Source organism: Phallusia mammillata, chromosome 5 (genome assembly GCF_965637545.1).
Source record: "Phallusia mammillata chromosome 5, kaPhaMamm4.hap1.1, whole genome shotgun sequence".
In the NCBI taxonomy this organism is placed as follows: domain Eukaryota; kingdom Metazoa; phylum Chordata; class Ascidiacea; order Phlebobranchia; family Ascidiidae; genus Phallusia; species Phallusia mammillata.
In genome coordinates, this window is record NC_137256.1 from 13,694,763 (window position 1) to 13,709,039 (window position 14,277).

The 14,277-nt window shown below is 41.9% G+C and overlaps 1 protein-coding gene across 1 annotated transcript; it reads left to right on the top strand.

Annotated features, from left to right (window-relative positions):
- Positions 1 to 344: 344 nt before the first annotated feature.
- On the top strand, positions 345 to 13,955 carry LOC145230195 (uncharacterized). Its single transcript, XM_080095582.1, has 35 exons — positions 345 to 566; positions 708 to 762; positions 1,552 to 1,600; positions 2,530 to 2,616; positions 2,953 to 3,087; positions 3,154 to 3,315; positions 3,523 to 3,696; positions 3,818 to 3,895; positions 4,012 to 4,119; positions 4,173 to 4,226; positions 4,289 to 4,396; positions 4,714 to 4,821; positions 4,893 to 5,088; positions 5,967 to 6,236; positions 6,318 to 6,526; positions 6,599 to 6,784; positions 6,840 to 7,017; positions 7,747 to 7,947; positions 8,044 to 8,346; positions 8,476 to 8,655; positions 8,730 to 8,837; positions 8,897 to 9,004; positions 9,073 to 9,207; positions 9,341 to 9,583; positions 10,062 to 10,241; positions 10,304 to 10,411; positions 10,634 to 10,750; positions 11,138 to 11,218; positions 11,386 to 11,502; positions 11,559 to 11,720; positions 11,802 to 12,058; positions 12,196 to 12,496; positions 12,564 to 12,715; positions 12,784 to 12,918; positions 12,995 to 13,955. Exons 2-35 carry the CDS (start codon positions 722 to 724, stop codon positions 13,253 to 13,255), a joined length of 5,292 nt encoding a protein of 1,763 aa, XP_079951708.1. The 5' UTR covers positions 345 to 566; positions 708 to 721; the 3' UTR covers positions 13,256 to 13,955.
- Positions 13,956 to 14,277: the final 322 nt, after the last annotated feature.

Consider the following 14,277-nt stretch of genomic DNA (forward strand, 5'->3'; position numbering starts at 1 on the left):
CTTTTAATAGGTTGGTTTGTGTCATCCACTGGTGTCGGTATTTAATTTTGCATGCAGAAACTTGCAGGAGAAGAAAGGAGCAGAAATGCGAGGCGACACGCAACAGTAACCGAGCCCCAGGCGTTGACTCTCTCGCGGTGATCGTCAGCGAATCAGCAACCAAAGAACGCGTTCACGGGTGAGAGCGTCCACTTGGATAAAGAAACAAACAGCAGCGCCGTGTAGGTCGGGAGAGAGAAAGCAGCCAAACTTTTTCCGATTCAGGAGAGCGGAGAGCGATGGTTGGTCGCTGAACGAGTTTGGCGCTTCAAGGCAGCAAGCTCTTGTTCGAGTCTTTTGCCTGTGATTCTAGCTAATTTTTTTGGTGTTTTATGCAGGGGCAAATTGAAGTTTACGGGCCCTGCTAGTTAACAATCGGGCCCAGGTACATGTTGAAGTTTAGATTAAAGGAATAAGGTTAACATTGAACGCAATTAGTTATTTAACGCTGGTCGAAGGTTGCGGAATAGGAGGCCGGAAAAAATTGACGAGCTTTGCCGGATCGGCGGTGTCTAGTTGCGGCCAAAGTAAGTCGGATTTTGTCACCTATAAAAAGTTCAATGATATATTCAACTGTAATTAATATTGTGACATGAGTTATATTTATAAGTGAAATAAAATGTTGCATACATAGTGTTTTAGGAGCCTGTGTGTATATTTACCAACAGGGTGGTTGTGTTTGATGATCATGACTCGGAAGAACACGATATCCTGGCACTGCATGTGAGTATAATTATATCTTTAAAATGAGATCTTTTGAATATAATATTGAACGTAGATTGACTAGTATAGCGCAGAGATATACTTTGCGCGACTTGCGTTTTATCTGTTGTACGTCCCTGTTTTTTCTAGTCACACAGAACAGACAATGTTATTTCAGCTCCAGGGCAATCTTTAACATTGATTTTACCATATTCTTCTTTAATAGAAATTTAATTTTTTTATCTTATTTGGCACGTTAACTATGCTTTTTAAATGACAAACAAACATTAGATTATTAAAACTTTCGATTAACGGATTTTTGATCTAATTAATCATGCTTTCAGCTGTCTTCAAATATTCTTTGTTTAAATCACGTCAAATTATGTGACGTCAAGGTATACCGTCACGCTATGGTTAAATAATGCACGATTAACAACAATTCATTTCGTTCCTTTACAATGCCGCGTGTTGTCTCCCAAGTTTGCTTGTTATCGCACAACATGTTTGCTGTAGTAAAGCTGCAAAACAAATTGGTTTATATTTATGTTCAAATCGTCATGCAGAGTTTATCAAACTGTAATAACGTTAATTTATATGTTACAAGTATGAGTCGGTTGTGAAATAATGATATTCGTTCAGATATATAGGCAGTGTTACCAACTTACCATGTTCTCGCTGTAGTAATTGCATTTGGCCTCCTCTGTAGCGCTGTACGGTGCTTTGAGCCTGGAATTGACAGTTGTAAATTATGTCAAGCGTTTTACTCCCGACTTGTCGGTCACTCTAACCCACATCTTTTGTGTCGTACAGATGCGTTCTAATCCTGTGTTCCACATACTTGCTGCAAGTTGAAGCGGACGTAAGTTGACGGCTGCTTTGTTATTAGTTTCATGAAACAAGCTTTTACAAAACAAAATGCGTTCTGATTAAACTTTAACGCTAAGACTAAGACCTAAGACCTTCTCAAAGATATTTTGGACCGCTGACAACTGTTTGCGTAGGTTAGTGGATAAAACGCACTGCTAATTAACAGATTGAGACCACAATTACAACGCTTATATAAGTTTAATTGTCGACACATTCGGTTATGGCTTAGAATGTTTTACTGCTGGAACATTTTCGGCGAGGGTCTGGCTATTGGTTTTGTATGCTAATTTCAATGTTTACGCAGGATTTTGAGGAGAAACTTATGTTATATTTGACGTACACATATTTAAACCTTTTCACGTTAAAAAGGGCCATCCAATCTAGATTGGTTTCTTTATTATTGGAAATTTCACTTAGAAATTAAACCGAGAATATTTTTTTTACAAACATAAGCTTTTACAGTGTCGCCAACTTCAATTGTGCCGCTACTTTATACGTTCTGATAGTTTAGTTTCTGCTACTCACCATTCAAAACCTGTTTAAATTGCACGGTTTCCTGTTGGTAATAAAAACACACAAAAATCAAAGAACCGCGCCAAATCTGACCCCATAAAATTGGAGCTAAGCGAAAGCGGAGCCCTGAAACCGAAATTATTTACGACGACTTTCTGTCAAGCAGTGACCCCTTGACAGGATGAGGAACGTGGCTCGCCGGGGTCACGCAAAATTGTCGCAACTGACCACCGTGCTTATCTGTTGCTCTTTCAACGTAACCTAACACTTGCGTTAAATTTGACCTCTAATTTAGTCACTAAATAATAATGTTTGACTGTTTTACTCACTTTGCTAAACAACAATGTCGCATCAAGTGATTTTGCCTGGCGTTAGGAAGAAATTTATTCATGATTTTGTTCTTTGCAGGGAAAGAAATCAAAGGGACCATGTGGTGGGCGTGATTGCTCCGATTTGGGTCCTTGTGCATTCTGCATTTCCGAAAAGGGTCGTCGGGTAAGTTGAGCAAATCTCCAATAATTGATGCCGTTTCATGTTTGTTTGGATACGTATCCTCAAGACTCTTGAGTCAAGAGGACTGTCTCATGCGCTATGAAAAAATAGTGGACATTATATTCCTATTAACGTATGCTAACAAGATTCTCTGTTAACCATTAAACCAGTGGATCTTTGTAGCAATGTGGGTCATGTTTACATAGACGTGGTTTGTATTACGCGTCGCTTATTAAATAATCCGTAAATCATTTCGAGATTAACAGTCAACATAAATCAATTGATGAACGAAAACCGCTGATGTGTAAAAACTTTACCGTCACTAAATTTTTCTTCTAGGGTTTCCCAGGTAAACTTGGAAATGAGGGTCCTCAAGGTGAGACTGGATTTCCTGGACCGGAAGGTCTGATGGGACCTAAAGGCTACCCTGGATCGGATGGTTTTCCAGGAAGAAAGGGAGATAAAGGAGACAGGGCAAGTTGACAACGAAAGCTGTTACTGTAGTTCATTTTGGTAAAAAAAAATGTTTGGACACCACAGGGTCCGACTGGAGTTCCCGGTTTTTCTGGAATCAATGGCGTTCCTGGACACCCTGGGGATCAAGGTCCTCGTGGATTTCCTGGAGAAAACGGATGCAACGGAACAAAGGGAGATTTGGGCGAGGAGGGTCCTCCTGGTTTAGATGGATTGGATGGAGAAGATGTAAGTTCATAAAACGTTGTTGTTAATTACCTCCTAAATCTCGAAGCCGGACAAAAGTTCGCAAAGCTGTAATAAATGGTGACAACTTTGTGAAATGGAGCTGCGGCAGATCGCAACCAAACGAATCTGTTTTGACATGATTTTCGCTAAGGCTGGTGTTTTATGTTTGTATCATTTGATGTCCAACGCTAAACTATCTTTTCTTAGGGAGAATTCGGCTCCAAAGGTCTAAAAGGAGAGCCAGCGATCATAAAAGACGAAAATATGATTAAAGGTGAACCTGGAAATGAAGGACCTGCGGGACCAGTTGGTTTTCAAGGACCGCCCGGAAGGAGGGGTCCTATCGGTCCCAGAGGTTTTGATGGTCCCCCTGGTCCACCGGTAAGCACAATAGTTCAGTAAGTCTACAGTACATAAAATGATGTGGATTAACCACGTTTTTAGAGCAATACGATTGTCCAAAGCACATATATTGTGTGATAATGATGTTTTTTTGTTTTAGGGCAATCCCGGCCCAAAGGGTCTTAAAGGAGAGGACGGTCTGGAAGGAATTGGCTTCCAGGGCAAGAAAGGAACGAAAGTGAGTTTAAATTGCCTGTGTTCCGGTTACAATGTGAGTCAACTTTATAGTAAGACAAGGGTACAATATTATTCCAGTATTCTTTTATTCTTACTAATGGTAAAATACTTTTACAGGGAGAATCTGGACTTCCAGGCACCCCGGGGGGTCCGGGATTTGTGTCTGGTAAGGAACCAACCGAGATCTTTCCTATCCCAGGGCCTCCTGGAAATGATGGACAAAAAGTACACACATTGTATAACAAAACGTTTCAATATTTAACCATATTTTGTTTTAGGGACGAAAAGGTGAACGTGGAATGACTGGAGACGTCGGATTTCCGGGACCAACGGTTAATATTTGTTTTGTTTCTGGAGATGTAGATCATTACTTTATACTTTTTTGCCTGTTTAGGGTTTCAAAGGAATGAGCGGCGGAAAGGGAGAAAAGGGTGTGAGAGGTTTAGCTGGACCTCGGGGCAGACCCGGTATACCTGGCGTATCTGGCTACAACGGAGACAAAGTAAGTCATTACATATGTCCAATCTGTTTTGACATATTTTTCTCAAACGTTGATATTTCATTACATGTATTAATCAGAAACAGGAAGATCGTTTTATCGCTAAAAACGTATCAGTTAATACCATATCAAGACCCAGAAAATCCCGTTGTATGCCTGACGTACACTGTTAGAAAAGTTATGTAATGGGTAATGGCCGTGGGTAAAGACTGATTTTGCCTTAATCAAGCAAAATCAGTTACTACCCACCAATATTGGGCATCCACAACCCAACGCAATTTTCGGGGTTTCTGCATATTAAACAGTGAATGTTAATTCAGGGAGAACGAGGTGAAGATGGTCAGAAGGGAACGGCCGGTGTGCAAGGAATGAAGGGGGAACGTGGGATGCAAGGACCAGAAGGACCGTTGGGACAACCTGGTTTAATGGTGTGTTGGAAAACTGTTTGATTTTTGGGGTCCTTGCCACAGACGTAAGCAACTGTACATAATTTCTTTAGGGTCTGCAAGGACCACTTGGACCTCCCGGTTTACCCGGGGAAACTGGTTTCCAGGGAGAATCTGGCTCCCCTGGAGAGTCTGGTATTGAAGGTTTGCCTGGTGACAAAGGTGAAGACGGACTACAGGGACCACCTGGGCTGCCTGGCAGTCCAGGTCTACCTGGCGTTGGTGAAAAGGGCAAAGCTGGTGCAAAAGGTACGTGAATCCTACTGGACCATCGAGTTCCAGCAGTTCGTGCTCTAGCTCCGAAAACGGGCAAATTTGTAAACGATGTCGGAACTTAAACCTTAAATAGGTCAAAATAATTTATTTTTTTTGTTGCATGACATGATACATAAACATCGTCCTAATAGCATAGAGATTAGAATATTGAACACGGCATGTTTAATACAACGGTGTATTGATTGCTGTGTATAGACGTAGGCCACCCATCTGCTTTCAATTGTCAGTGTGGCAAAATTTTACAACTTAAATTTGTGGCCATTTGTGGTTTTCCTGCTGAAACAAACTAGCTGCAAGCATAATTGAAGAATATGGGATCTAGTGTTAATAACATATCTAATAAACTGCAAACAATTATAACATATTAGTAAAACCTTTCAATTAAATTGGATTATGTCGCTCCTCGAGCTACACAGCGAATTGTGTTTTTATAACCCACTTTGATTTATTTGCATGTCTATAAACGAAGTATTATAAATTTTTCAAATGTTTCTATGTTATAAATTGTTTTTAAGATGTTGTTCGAGGACTTTATGTAGTAAATTATAGGTTGACTCCCGGGCCTCTACTCTGTACAATTGTTGTTAATTGAGTAAATGACCTAGGACTTTCGTACCTTAATGGCTAATGCTACTAAATAAACTAATGTTACAAAAGGGCCACCAAAACCAATGACAAAAGAGCCACCCAAAATCTTGGGGGCCTAAATTTTAATAACATAATGAATGCCTAATTGATGTATGCATAAGGAAATTACCTCATCTGTAAAATCAATGTAATTTATCATTGCTATTGTTGTTGATTTTTGGTTAATCAATAGGTGTAATGCAAACTGTGTAATTCAACACCAGGATTGCCTGGTGCCAATGGACAAGACGGACCAATAGGACTACCTGGTCTTGCTGGGCGTAAAGGAGAAAGGGGACCTCCGGGAGAAACCATTCCTGGCACAAACGGACGCGACGGCACACCTGGTCCTGACGGCGAACCAGGGAAAGTTGGTAGTCGAGGTCCGCCCGGAGAACCAGGAAGAATTATTTCACCATCAATGGATGGGCCAATGATTGGGCCACCTGGGCCAGCTGGTCTGAGAGGGCCTGTGGGCGAAGCTGGTTTGAAAGGTGAGACAAAATCTGAAGTTTTGCCACTTTTGAATTTGAGGCCATGTAATAAATTTTACTAAATAAATTTTACTCGCAAAGGTGTGAAAGGCGTGTATGGATACCCTGGACCTAAAGGAGACAAGGGTGGCGAATGTGACTGCCAAGATGCCGTCGGAGAGAAGGGAGAGCGTGGTCCAGGCGGTCAGAATGGATTGGATGGCTTATCAGGATTGCCTGGACTTCCAGGTCAACGCGGCGACCAGGGTGAACCTGGAGAGTTTGGACAAAAGGGAGAAGTTGGATTTGCCGTAAATTTTAATGGACTACTTGTGTAAAATGTGCTCTTGATTGTTGCAACAACATCAACGTTTTGATTTCAGGGACCACGAGGAAAACTCGGACCAATTGGGGCGAAAGGCATGAAGGGTGAACCAGTTACTGTTAAAGGTGAAATCTTTACAGAAAAGGGTGAACCTGGCTTGCCTGGTGGACAAGGTCCTCCAGGCGAAATGGGTTTACAAGGAAGAGATGGGCCTAATGGCCGTAATGGTGTCAAGGGAGAAAAGGTAACGTAATCTGTAATCTTACTTACTTTTTGGTTTATTGCTCGAGTTTCTTTAGGGTGAAGTGGGACCAACTGGCTTACCGGGAATTGAAGGCATAAAAGGATTTGATGGCGCTCAAGGACCGGATGGACTTCCCGGCAGAGATGGGTTTGGGTTTCCTGGTCGTATTGGCGATAAAGGAGAGAAGGGAGATGTTGGATCAACAGGGCTGCAGGGTTACAAGGGAGCAAAAGGCAAGGTTTTGCGTATGGCTGTTAGGGGGGCCTTATTATGAGGACAGGAGCATGAACTGTTACTCAAAACGCCTCTAGTGGTCAAAATTAAACATTGGTCGACAAAATGGGACAAAATATAACAGGACTGAATATGTCATCGTGGTTTCAGATTTTACTAGTTTGAGTGTAGAACCCAATCAGTTACCCCACTAGCCCCTTTAAATGGGTGAGTTTTGTTAAACAGTCTCGAAATTGGCTAAAATTTGGATAGCTTGTAGAATATGCTATTTATAGATATCTATTTTTGTGTTCAACTCTGTAGCCCCAACATTTACTCCACTAGCCCCTTAAATGTGTATGACTTAAATTAAATTTGGACAGCTTGTAGAGTTTGCCTTTATGGCTGTCGATTGTTGTGTTGTACTCTATTTTGCCTATATTTACCCGTTTTCCTTTGAAAGAGAATATAGGACAAACTCCACACAGTGTCTGAATTGAATCAGATTTGTCTAGTTTGTACTTTTAATAGCATGACCATTTAAGCCCTGTACCGATCACTGTGTTTCACCTTAAACACAAAACTTTATCATGGTTATCTCTTAAAATGCATAATTTTTAACTGTTCATGTGTTGGGACCTATAAGTTTCTGCCTGCAGAAACAACAAAGGTTATAAAAGATGTACTAAGACACCCTTAGTTTTATGTGACTATGAACGTGAATATTATCCAGTACATTGGCATTTTAGGATCACCGGGTGAGATAATAGTCAACGAATCACCGAAAGGCGAGAAAGGAAGCAATGGAGGAAGAGGTTCGCGTGGCAGACAGGGACTTAAGGGGGAAAAGGGTACGAGGGGGCCGGATGGAATATTTGGACAAAATGGCGAAAATGGTGCACCTGGTGAAACTGGTCCACCAGGACCACCAGGTCTTCCAGGAGAAAAAGGTAATGTTTAGTTATCCTACGTCTAGTCTTTGTAAACTCGAATTTGACCTGTTGACAAAAAAAAGTTTTCTTCTTTGAAAAATATTTTTGTTTCAGGTTTAACCGGCCCCCGCGGTAACAAGGGTGAAGTTGGAGTTCCGGGTCCCTTAGGAGAACGTGGTCTTACGGGACGAGACGGATTTGATGGTTTTAACGGTGAAAAAGGGGAGCGCGGCATGTCACTCCAAGGTCTACCAGGGAAAAAAGGCGAAAAAGGAAACCCAGGGGCGGTTGGCCCCATTGGAGAACCAGGAATCATAGGATTAACTGGTCCAGAGGGAATTCCGGGACCTCAAGGTCTCCCTGGATTGGATGGAGAACCTGGACTACCTGGAATACAGGGTCTTGAAGGGTTGCAAGGTGGGAGTGTTTCCTTTATTCTAAAAATACTCTATATACTAAATAAATTGCGCCCGACTTTTTTGGCACATCACGTTAAAACTAAAAATAAAAGACGAATACCTAGTCCTAGAGTCTTCTTTTGTAAAGGCGAAAAGGGAGAGTCAGCTCTTATTGGTCGACAAGGTCCTCCCGGGGAAGCAGGCCCCCCGGGCTACGAGGGTCGTCAAGGGCCCAGAGGCGAAAAAGGTGCAATCGGTCCACCTGGACCAGCAGCAAGCGGAATTTTGAAGGGCGTCGAAGGTGCCATGGGTCTACCTGGAATTCAAGGTCAGTTTTGGATGAACCACAAAGTTTGAAATGTGTTGGTTTGTATTTTTACAAGTATAGTATACCCATATTAGGTCAGCCCGGTTTACCGGGTCGGGAAGGTCCAGCCGGAACCAACGGGCGTGATGGCCAAGATGGTCTAGATGGAGTTACAGGTCCTAAAGGCTCAAAAGGGCCACCAGGTAAGCCCTTTGGAAAAATATTTTTGTGATATAAGAGTATGTACAAATTTCGATTGCAGGATCACAAGGATCTCCTGGTGAACCAGGAAACGATGGTATTGATGGCACAGCTGGATTAAGAGGTTTGGATGGAATGAATGGTAATGCGGGTTCCAAAGGAGAAAGGGGTTAGTTGCAAATTTGGTTCACATTTTGTCATAATAAAACAAATTCAACTCACTTTTTTGTTGATCAGGACCACGAGGGTTCGAAGGATTAAAAGGTGCTAAGGGGGCAAAGGGCACGATGGGTCCAGCTGATATTCAAGCTTTACGAGGATATCCTGGGGCACAAGGAGACCGCGGAGAGCCAGGGCTAGATGGAATAAACGGTGTGTTTAATAATTCGACCAAGTAGTCTCTGCTTATTTGTGTTCATTGCAGTATGTTTGTGTGTTTTTAATCTGAATTAAAACAGTCTGTCGTTTAAATGCACAAAATCGACTTAAAACTCTGTGCGTACAGGAAATCCTGGACCTGCTGGTGCTACAGGCGAAACTGGTGAACCTGGTGTTCCTGGGCCTTCTGGTGAACCCGGAATACCCGGAGAAAACGGCCGAAATGGATTCTCTGGTAGAAAGGGCGAGAAAGGACAAAGAGGGGAAAGAGGTGCTGTCGGATTCCCAGGTGTTTTCGGCAATAAAGGACAAAAAGGTTATTCAGGCTCTGATGGAGCAAGAGGTTTGCCTGGACCAAAGGGCTCCAAAGGTAAGACTCTACATAAATCAATAATAATCTACACCAACTTTAAAATAATCGAACAAAAATCCCAAAGGTTATTTTACTATGCAATGAAACATAAGCAAATGTATAACACGGGGTTTAAATCAATATTAAGTCCACTACATAATGTGCCACACCCTGCACGAATCATATGTGGATAATTGAATACCCATAGTCCTCAGAATGTGTATTAACTGTGAATGCCTCAATTTTGATCTTAACTATCGCATCGCGAAAAGTTTAAAGGTCTGGAACGCAGGTATAACACCGCTATATAATCTACAAAACATTCGTTTACTGGGGGAGTGTAGATTGCATAATTCGTGTGGTACATTCGTCCAATACATCAACGAATGCGTTGCAGTAAATCGGTGCACACCTTCTCAGGTCCCAAAACATAGATTTAGACTAAGTGTGGAAAAACATAAATTCGGTTAGTGACCCTTGTAATATGTATGTACAGGCGAAGTTGGAGAACCAGGATCAAAAGGCCGGGACGGTTATCCGGGATTAAACGGAGAGGACGGAAAACCGGGAAGACAAGGTTTGCCCGGAAGAGAAGGAACGCCTGGAATGGATGGACTTCATGGAACACAGGGTTTAAAAGGAGAAAGAGGATACGTTGGCCAGCCCGGACTTATGGGTTAGTCAGGCAATTTCGAATATAACATATTTTGTGATAAATTGCGTGTTTTGTTTTACAAGGTGTGCAAGGTTTCCCAGGAAATAAAGGCTCTCCGGGTCCACCCGGTTTTGATGGTTTGCCGGGAGACTTTGGGGCACCTGGATTTAAAGGAGCGAAAGGAGAGAAAGGTAGTAAAACTGTGCATAGAGTATATGATGCAGTTGGAAATTATGTACAATCATTCCGACTAATAGCATTTTGATGCCAGTAGGCAAAACTTATATGCCTTATCTTTCTAGAACCAACTTTCCAAGTAAAGTTGTCTATTTTTCAGAAACTACCCATAAACCTACCAGTTGTTTTTATCACGCGTTTTTTGTGTAAAAAATTTAAACTGCTTAATTTTAAAGGAACAACTGGATTACCTGGACCAAATGGATTTGACGGCTTAAACGGAGAAACTGGTCCGAAAGGATATCCGGGAAAATCAACAGTTCCAGGACCAAAGGGAACACGTGGTCCACGAGGTAAATTGTGGTATCCGTTTGTTGGGTGTGATAAAGCTATCGACGTTTTGATTGAATGAGCATCGAGCCAATAACGTTTATAATCGGAAGTTAACCACAGTATGCTCGGGTTATATAACATCACTTGTATTGCACAAAATATTAAGTTATTCATGATGTTTCTCATTCTTTCAAACTGAAAATTTAGTAACTTTAGACAAGGTTGATCTGCATCAAAGCTTAGTAGTCATAATACAAAAGTGTTGAATAATTTTTCTGTTGTAACCCATTTTATCATTTTACGATTTCTCACTATAGAATTGTTCGTATTCATGTATTGGCTTGGGCTGATCTGTCCCCAAAAAATTGTGTAAGTTAAAGTTATTGAAAAGATATTACTCGTTTCAGGATTTAAAGGTGAAGTCGGAGAAGAAGGAATTCAAGGTAGAGATGGACCACAAGGATTACAAGGTTTTACAGGACAGTCAGGTAATTGGGAAATATATTCAAGAAACAAAACAACTTTTGCGTCTATCTAAAGTCTAGGCATTGTTAGAAATGTTAAGCGTCTTCACACTCAGATTATATCAATGCGTATAGGTTGTTATTCACCGACTGCTTTATTTCAACGTTTTAAAGCACATTATTACCTAAAGGTGTACAAGGAGTGCCCGGTCCTAGAGGTGCACCAGGAGGTATTGGCCAACCAGGATTTCCAGGTGTCAAAGGTAGTCGCGGAGATACGGGAATAGATGGTTTTCCAGGAGATCAAGGTGAGAAATCCAATGCAACCAATAAAGCGTTAAAATTGTAACTCGTCTGTTTTTAGGTCGTCCTGGTTTACAAGGACAGCCAGGTCACATCGGACGCAGGGGTCAAAAGGGCACCAAGGGAATGTCCGGCGAACAGGGTCTCAACGGTATTGATGGGCTTCCCGGTCCTGTGGGAGAAGACGGAATTCCGGGCCGAATCGGAATCCCAGGGACAAAAGGTATTGCAAAATTACCCATGAATGACTCAATTTCGTCTGGAGTTGCTCTGATTAACAGTGTGGTAATGCATTTAATTTTAGGAAGCAAAGGAAACAAAGGTGTTCAAGGATTTGTTGGATCAGTTGGTGAAAAGGGCGTCATAGGCTTTCCTGGTGCTTCTGGTCTACCTGGTCACCCAGGTCCAACAGGTGAACGTGGTGCACAGGGACCTCCAGGTGTATCCATACAACCGAGTCAATTGATACCGGGAGACAAAGGAGAAACGGGGCTTCAGGGACTCCAGGGTTTCCCTGGTTCAAAAGGACGACCAGGTCTTCCAGGTCCGAGAGGTTTTAAGGTAAGAAATTCGCATTTCGAAACTTTTGACGCAATGCTAATTACGCCTAAATACCACCCTACATTATATAACAAACGACTGGTTTTAACGACATTTTTTCGTCTTCATGCAATGATATTGAAAAATGCCATCGGCAGGGAGAGTCTGGTGAAAGAGGTTTGGATGGAAGAGATGGAATTCCTGGAACGCACGGGCAAAGAGGAAACCAAGGGCCTCAGGGCTTCACTGGTCCAAAGGGTTTTCCTGGAAGTGATGGAACACCAGGACTGCAGGGTACAGCAGGAACAGCTGGCCGAGTAAGGCCACCAGGTCACATTATAGTTAAACACAGCCAAACTGTCGATGTGCCGGAATGTCCTGTTGGCATGAACAAGTTATGGGACGGTTTCAGTTTACTCTACCTTGAAGGCAGCGAGAAGGCACATGGACAGGATTTAGGTAAAATATAAGCACATGTCTAAACTGCGAGACTGATACCAACCTAATGTGGCTGGTTTTGTAATAGGTCAATCGGGTTCCTGTATGCGTCGCTTTAGTACGATGCCGTTCTTGTATTGCAACAATAACAACGTGTGCAAGTATGGAAGCCGAAACGACAAATCATATTGGTTGTCAACCACAGCACCAATTCCTATGATGCCCGTGGCTGTGGACATGGTTGGTAAACTTAACTAAAGTCTAAACCCAATAGAGTTGAACAAACCCGATTTTTCTTTTTTCTTCAGGTTCAAGAACACATTAGCCGATGTTCAGTGTGTGAATCTCGATCGGTTGCCATGGCTGTGCACAGCCAAGACATGGTCGTGCCTCCATGCCCATCTGGTTGGAAGGGACTGTGGTTTGGATACAGTTTTGCTATGGTGAGTTTTAGTTTGTGACCAATGTTTATTAATGTCTTTAGGCTAATCCTAATAAAAAAAAACTATTTACTTTAAGCACACCGCTGCTGGCGCAGAAGGAAGTGGCCAATCGTTGTCAAGTCCAGGTTCGTGTTTGCAAGATTTCAGAGCAACGCCGTTCATCGAATGTAATGGTGCCAGGGGACATTGCTTTTACTATAACAATCAGTACAGCTTTTGGCTTTCGACAATAACACCCGATGAACAATTCGACACGCCGCCAATGGAGACTTTGAAGGCAGGCAACCTTAGAATGAGGATAAGCAGATGTCAAGTCTGTACGAGAATAAATGCATAATCTAGTTTTAAACATCATCAGACGTTCCGAACACAGAAGTTGCGCGGTTATTTATCTCGTCCTACAAGCGTGCCAATTAGCCAATACAGGCGTGGTGTTCATGGCGGATTGCAATTAGTTGACACCACGTTTCTGTTCTGCTCAATACCTATGATTCAGCATATATCTACTTGTATATTGTCTTGTTTGACCGGAAAGTTTATTGTGGTGAAAAGTTTTTTGTCTGCGTTTCGTTTTGAAGCAATTGTTGCGAGTGCCTTTACCCAATGCCTACACAGTCCTTAGAAGCACGGTTTTGGCCACGGGGTCGTTTTAAATGCGTTGTACTGTTTTGTTACAATAGGGGTTTGAATTGCATTTTCTCTGCTTTTTTCGAAGTTTTTTGTTGCATGCTTCCAGCTTAAATACCGATTTCTTTCGACACATTTTTCTTTTATGATGCAAACTAAGATTACGCGTTTCTGCTTTTCAGCATTTAGCCACAGCATATTTTCAGTGTTTTGCATTGTGTCTTGTATATGATTGTTTCGCTTCTTTTCTATTTGCAAGGATTTTTTCTTTTAACTCAGTACTGTTCAACACTTTGATTTCACACTCACTGCAAGGTTTTATTTAAATTGTAACCCTACATAATTGAACACTTACGGACATAAATAAACGTGGTAATGGACAGGTGTTCATTGCCACATCACAATCAGTACAGATTTTATGAATGAAAACACGTTTAGGTTATTAAAGGTGTGTATGTGTGCTGTTTGACGTACAACGCGAACTGCCACGTAACGTTTATAGCAAAAGGGACCTGGAATAACGAAATAAAAGTAAGCTCTTGAAGATGGTAAAAAATAAAGTTGTAGACTTGGATCTCGGACAAAACGTTTAGAGTTAGATAAACTTGAAGAACGTCTAAATATGGCCCGCTGAGCAATTTCACACATCGGAATCGTTGTTGATCTAAATAAGAGATTTTTATCAACTGACACTACGCACACCCATTCTGTTATAAATGCGTTTCTGTAATC